We start from the raw sequence: 6111 nt of genomic DNA, 5'->3' as shown, positions 1-6111 counted from the left end.
ACCGCTAACGCCAACCTGTCCTAACAAACGAGGCCCTAGTTAGCTCAGCGTCAGCAGTCGGTCCAACGCACAAGCGACAGTGGTACAGAACCTGTTATCTTAAGAAGTAAATTTCAGTATTTAATAGGTGGAATTGCATTATATCTACAAATAAATGAATTCATACTTGTAATGCTTCGTATCTACCACTAAAAATATTAAATACCAAAACAATAGTATATATAAGACATGTTAACTCGATTCTATCATGTGGTACTTTTTGGTAGATGAAGGTTGAAGGNATTACATTTCTTAAAATGATTTAATAATTCATATCATTCAGCCTCAGTCCATTCTCCATTACTATACAAATCTTCAAGACTTTCTTTCCCCCCCTCCCTGACAGGCTTCTCATATCCTCCATCATAGTATATGCTATGGCGAAAGGACATAAAGTGGTTTATTTAAATAGAAATTTACAGAATGAAATATGTTGAGATTCACGTAAAGTTAGTAATTAATTGTAACATTAATATTTAATAATTTTTTAATAAACATCTATTTAAATACTGCCTCAAATAGAAGTAATAAAAAAAAAGTATTTTTTAATAAATAATTTTGCCGATATTCATCTGTAAACTGAAATACTTATTTTCTTTATGAGTTAAATAGTATTTATTTGTTTTCGCTTTCCAAAGAAGTAAAAATTGCACTGCACATTTAACACGCAATTTTATCTTTTACAGAAGTAAAATAATCTACCTACCACTTTGCATTAAATTTAATAATCTGCTGATATAATTTTTTTTCTCTTACTGTATGACGTCATGGTGAAAATGAAAATCAAATCGACGTATAATAGTAAATGGTAGAATAATCAATACAATATTTGAATTTTTACAGTGGCTCAGAGTAATAGGCAACAGTACTTTTACATATCTGTTGTTATGGATGGTGTTTTCAATATAAATGTAAACAATAACAATCTCGAGATCAATCTGTTTGTCTAAAGGCGAGGTTTCTTAAGACAAGCGGCGTCATCTGGGCGTCAGCGGGACGTTGACGTACCGCTAACGCCAACCTGTCCTAACAAACCAGGCCCTAGTTAGCTCAGCGTCAGCAGTCGGTCCAACGCACAAGCGACAGTAGTACAGAACCTGTTATCTTAAGAAGTAAATTTCAGTATTTAATAGGTGGAATTGCATTATATCTACAAATAAATGAATTCATACTTGTGATGCTTCGCAACTACCACTAAAAATATTAAATACCAAAACAATAGTATATATAAGACATGTTAACTTGATTCTATCATATTGTACTTTTTGGTAGTTGAAGGTTGAAGGTCCATCATATGGTATGGCGAAAGGACATTAAGTGGATTATTTAAATAGAAATTTACAGAATGAAATATGTTGAGATTCACGTAAAGTTAGTAATTTATTGTAACATGAATATTTAATAATTTTTTAATAAACATCTATTTAAATACTGCCTCAAATAGAAGTAATAAAAAAGAAGTATTTTTCAATAAATAATTTTGCCGATATTCATCTGTAAACTGAAATATTTATTTTCCTCATGAGTTAAATAGTATTTATTTGTTTTCGCTTTCCGAAGAAGAAAAAATTGCACTGTACATTTAACACACAATTTTATCTTTCACATAAGTAAAATAATCTATCTACCACTTTACGTTAAACTTATCTTTTGATATAATTTTTCTTTCTTATACAGTAAGACGTTATGGTGAAAATAAATATCAAATCTACGTTAAGTGGTAGAATAATCAATACAGTAGTTGAATTTTTACAGTGGCTGAGAGTAATAGGCAACAGTACTTTTACATATCTGTTGTTATGGATGGTGTTCTCAATATAAATGTAAACAATAACAATCTTGCCTTATCTGGGCTTCAGCGGGACGGTGACGTACCGCTGACGCCAACCTGTCCTAACAAACCAGGCCCTAGTTAGCTCAGCGTCAGCAGTCGGTCCAACGCACAAGCGACTAGGGGGCGGACGATTCCATAACGTTAAAAATTTAAGAGTTTCGTCGGAGGAGTAAAAATAGGGAAATTACACTGAGAATATTGGATATTTTTTCATTCGCTTCCTTGGCGTATTGGCTAAATTTCAAAGGTTTGCCGTCACCGTTTGCATTTGTTTATGTTTATTTTTTGNCTTAAGAAGTAAACTTCAGTATTTAATAGGTGGAATTGCATTATATCTACAAATAAATGAATTCATACTTGCAATGCTTCGTAACTACCACTATAAATATTAAATACCAAAACATTAGTATATATAAGACATGTTTCGTGGATTCTCTCATGAAGTACCTTTTGGTAGAGGAGGATTGACATAGTCCATAGTCGATTAATAAAAATCCCCTCATTGGTGACCCGGACGTGATAACAACTTGTCAATATTGAAGTACGATCCACATTAAATAGTTGATTTGCTTAAAAATATGCAGCTCAGAGGAGAAAAAAAAAATCCGGTGAAGTAAATAAAGACTCCCGGCCAATAAACAAAAAGAAAAAAAATGAAGGATAAAAAAATAATGTGCGAAATGCTATAAACGAAAAAAAAAATTGAAGAAAAAAATATATAATGAGCAAAAAATTGATATAAATAAATAAGTAGCATGAATCAACTAGTGGTTGGTAGGTAACCGTTCATCAAATTCTATCACAGATAAAATTCTTAAAAATGGAGTAATGTGGCGTAACTACCACTATAAATATGAAATACCAAATCACTAGTATATATAAGACATGTTAACTTGGTAATCCGATTCGAACATTGGATCTTGCCGAGTAAGGTTGTTTTTAACCTTTTACGACCTTACCTGCACTATTGTGCAGGTCAAAATAAAAAAACTGATAATCCTTTTTCCGTATCATTTAAAGCCGAATCTACACAATTGGGATAGTTAATTTTTTTCAGCTGTTTCGATTAAACATCACCAGATGGCAGTAGCAGCTCCACACAATTAGTTATTTATTTTTATGAAGACTCCACGTGTTGTCAGCAAATCGACAAATCGTAAGTACTGTCATAAATTCTTTAAAATATTATGTTTAGAGTTTGTTTAGATTTAGTTTTTATTTTAATATATTGTATTTATGATTGGAATTGTTTCGGCCTTAAAAAAAGTAATTCAGCTTTAAAAAAGTTTGAATTACTAGAAACCTACACAATTGTGTAGGTCTGGCGTTTACTATTTCAATAATAATAAGCACATGTTCTTGGAATTTTAGATGAGTCGAGAACGATATTTGACACAGGAGGAGATCTTGGAACTACTTCAAAAGGATTATTTTGATTTAAGTGACATCTCTGATGAAGACGATACTGTTGAAATTGAGAAAATTAACAACTTCATTGATGACGAGAATAGACCTGACAGAGAAGCTGGGTGTTGGATATGAGTGAAATCTCGGCATTAAGCGCGAAGCGCTTCTAACATATTCATCGATTCTGTTGAGACATAAAACTAAAAGGTCATATGTGATTGAAAGTTCTAAGCTTAAAGTTCAGATTAAAAGTTCTTAATGAGGTGAGGCATGAGTTGCTGGCAAGAGAATATTAATTGGAAGGGGTATTCCCCTTGATTAAAGTCTTGAGCAGGTTTAGCACTTCTTGATCTTTCATCAATTCTTGAAGTTCTTTGATGAGGCTAACAAGTCGATGAGCACTGGAAGTTGGGGTAGTATCCCTGTTCGATGATCTCCTTCTACTGGGGCGAGCCTCGCAGCCAGTAAAGTTAGCAGTGTGATCTTTCAGGCAGTTACAGCACTTGGCCGGGGTATCTCTGGGCTTTTTGCATTGGTACGAAAAGTGCCCTTCGGCAAATTTCATACATCTAGCATCTTTTGTGCAGCTACGTTGAGAATGTCCAAAGCCCTGGCATCTGAAACACTGTATTGGTCTGCTTCCACCTCGGCACTTCTCTACGGAGATCGGGAACTGCTTTAAACTTTGGATGTTGAAGATCTTGGTCTGCTTCACCAATAGAGGAGTGACAACAAGGTAGAGGGGGAATAGCCTATAGGCTCCTCCCACTTTCTTCCTGAACTGGACTACTTTGGAAACTTCGATGTTTGATTTTCCTAATTCAAGGGAGATCTCGTCGATATTAAAATTATCTGGGAGACCTCGGATGAGCACTTTTTCATTCTTGGCTGGAAAGACTTTTTTAGCAGCAGTTGGAGTCACTTGAGCTTGGGTGGGCGTCTCCTCCGAAGTCTCAGATGTTTTGTCCGGATGTGGTGGGGAAACTGAGGCAGAAGTGCTGTTATTAGGCTTGGTTGATTTGGCTTTTTTCCTTTTCCTCTTCTTCCTCTTTTTAGCAGGAGGTTCTTTGGAATTTTCAGAATCTGAAGCCGTAGCCCCGAAACTGGTCTCCATTTTTCCCCCGCAGGGGTGGGGGCGATCTTGAGTATTGGAGTGGTAATCACTGATACTGGACTGGTTTTCTTGGGTACTGGAGTGAAAGTCTCTGGAACTGGAGTGATAGTCTCTGGAACTCGAGTGGTAGTTTCATGAATTGGCTAGCGCTCCTTTTTTTCTTCTGTACTGAGGCTGCATTTTTCTGTAGTTCTCTCATATTTCTGCAGACTATGGTAATATTGTAATGAAGTCTTTGAAAATAGTCGTAAATCTGTCCAAATTCACATGTATTAAGAAATACACTGAGCAATTCTCTTGTAGATTTCAATTCATTTCTAGGAAAAAAAAGAGTAGAACTCTACTAAGTCAATGAATTGATTGGATGGTAGGAATTTCCGCGGAACATTACTGGCTACAATGGCTTCTTCAAATGTATCATATTCAATAACATCCACGTAATCTCCATCCGATTCTACTGGTTCAGGTGTTTTTGGGCGGCTGGGTGGTAGTACCTTTCCACCTCGAGCTGTTCTGTTGTATGACATAACTACGGAGCTGAGTAAAATACACGTCTTGTCTCGAGCAAGGCTTGAGCTGCACCGCTCGGGCCACGTTCATGGCTGACAGAGAAGATGACAGTGAAGAGGATGAAGAAGAAATAGAGGAAAATATTGTGGTACATATTAATTCATAAGGATTAAACGTTCTAAATACACCATAAAATAAGCTATCTCTACTGTTATTTTAGGAGTACACGTACGTTAACTTACTAAATTTTTAAATACTACTTTTCGTTTCTTTCTCTTAGGCTGTCCCAGAAAATTCTGGTGCAAGAAAAAAATGCAAACAGGTTGTATGGAAAAAGAAAAGATTTCAAGGGAAACCTTGTCCAAAAATTTTTAATCCAGAACAAATTACGAATCCTCCAACAGTTAGAACACCAATAGAGTATTTTGAAGATTATTTTAAAGATGATTTCTTTGAGAGTGCTGCTGTGTACACAAATATGTACTCAGTGTTAAAAAATGGAATTAGTATGGATACCAACAAAGAAGAGCTACAGAGAGTTTTTGGTATAAACCTAATAATGGGCTGTATTCGTTATCCTAGGTTGAGATTATACTGGCAAAAACAGTACAGTTTTTCTGCAATTGTACAGTGCATGCCACGAGATAGATTTTTAAATTTGAGAAACTGTTTTCATCTGGTTGACACAGCAAGTAAAACACCACAAGTAAATAATAAGCTATGGAAAGTTCAGCCAATTATCAACCAAGTCCGTAATGTCTGCTTGAATTTACCAAGAGATCAGAGAAGTTTTTCGATCGATGAGCAGATGATACCATTCTTGGGACGTGCCCCAGTAAAGCAGTACGTAAAAAATAAGCCGCGCCCTGTAGGATTGAAAAACTTTGTTTTAACTGCATCATGTGGACTAGTTTTAGATTTTATAGTGTACCAAGGAGAAACAACAAACTTTGTCCACAAAGAGCTAGGTTTAGGACCTGCTGTGGTACTTACTTTGGTCCGAACCTTGCCGGTGGACAGTTTTGTGTATTTTGATCGTTATTTCAATACAATACCGTTGCTCGAAGAATTAAAAAAACAGAAAATTGAGGGAACTGGCACTATCCAAACAAACAGAGTTAAGGGGATCCCATTTGTCAAGTCAACTGCTCTTAAAAAGGGAGAAAGCATTTCGTTGGTGTATAAAGGTTCGCCATCCCTGGCCTAG

General features: G+C 35.6%; 1 protein-coding gene across 1 annotated transcript; it reads left to right on the top strand.

Moving 5' to 3' along the window:
• Nucleotides 1-4977: 4977 nt before the first annotated feature.
• Nucleotides 4978-6111, top strand: LOC122269145 (piggyBac transposable element-derived protein 3). Its single transcript, XM_071180534.1, has 2 exons — nt 4978-5052; nt 5185-6111. The coding sequence occupies exons 1-2, from the start codon at nt 4993-4995 to the stop codon at nt 6109-6111; spliced, it is 987 nt and encodes a 328-aa protein (XP_071036635.1). The 5' UTR covers nt 4978-4992.

Source organism: Parasteatoda tepidariorum, chromosome 4 (assembly GCF_043381705.1).
Source record: "Parasteatoda tepidariorum isolate YZ-2023 chromosome 4, CAS_Ptep_4.0, whole genome shotgun sequence".
Classification (NCBI taxonomy): Eukaryota; Metazoa; Arthropoda; class Arachnida; order Araneae; family Theridiidae; genus Parasteatoda; species Parasteatoda tepidariorum.
This window is presented reverse-complemented; position numbering and strand designations above follow the sequence as displayed.

What these genes read in the sequence shown, in the direction of transcription:
- LOC122269145 (XM_071180534.1), top strand. Translation starts at nt 4,993, where the DNA reads ATGGCTGACAGAGAAGATGACAGTGAAGAGGATGAAGAAGAAATAGAG. An exon ending in AAATAGAGGAAAATATTGTG is followed by an intron (nt 5,053 to 5,184) that starts GTACATATTAAT and finishes TCTTTCTCTTAG; the next exon opens with GCTGTCCCAGAAAATTCTGG.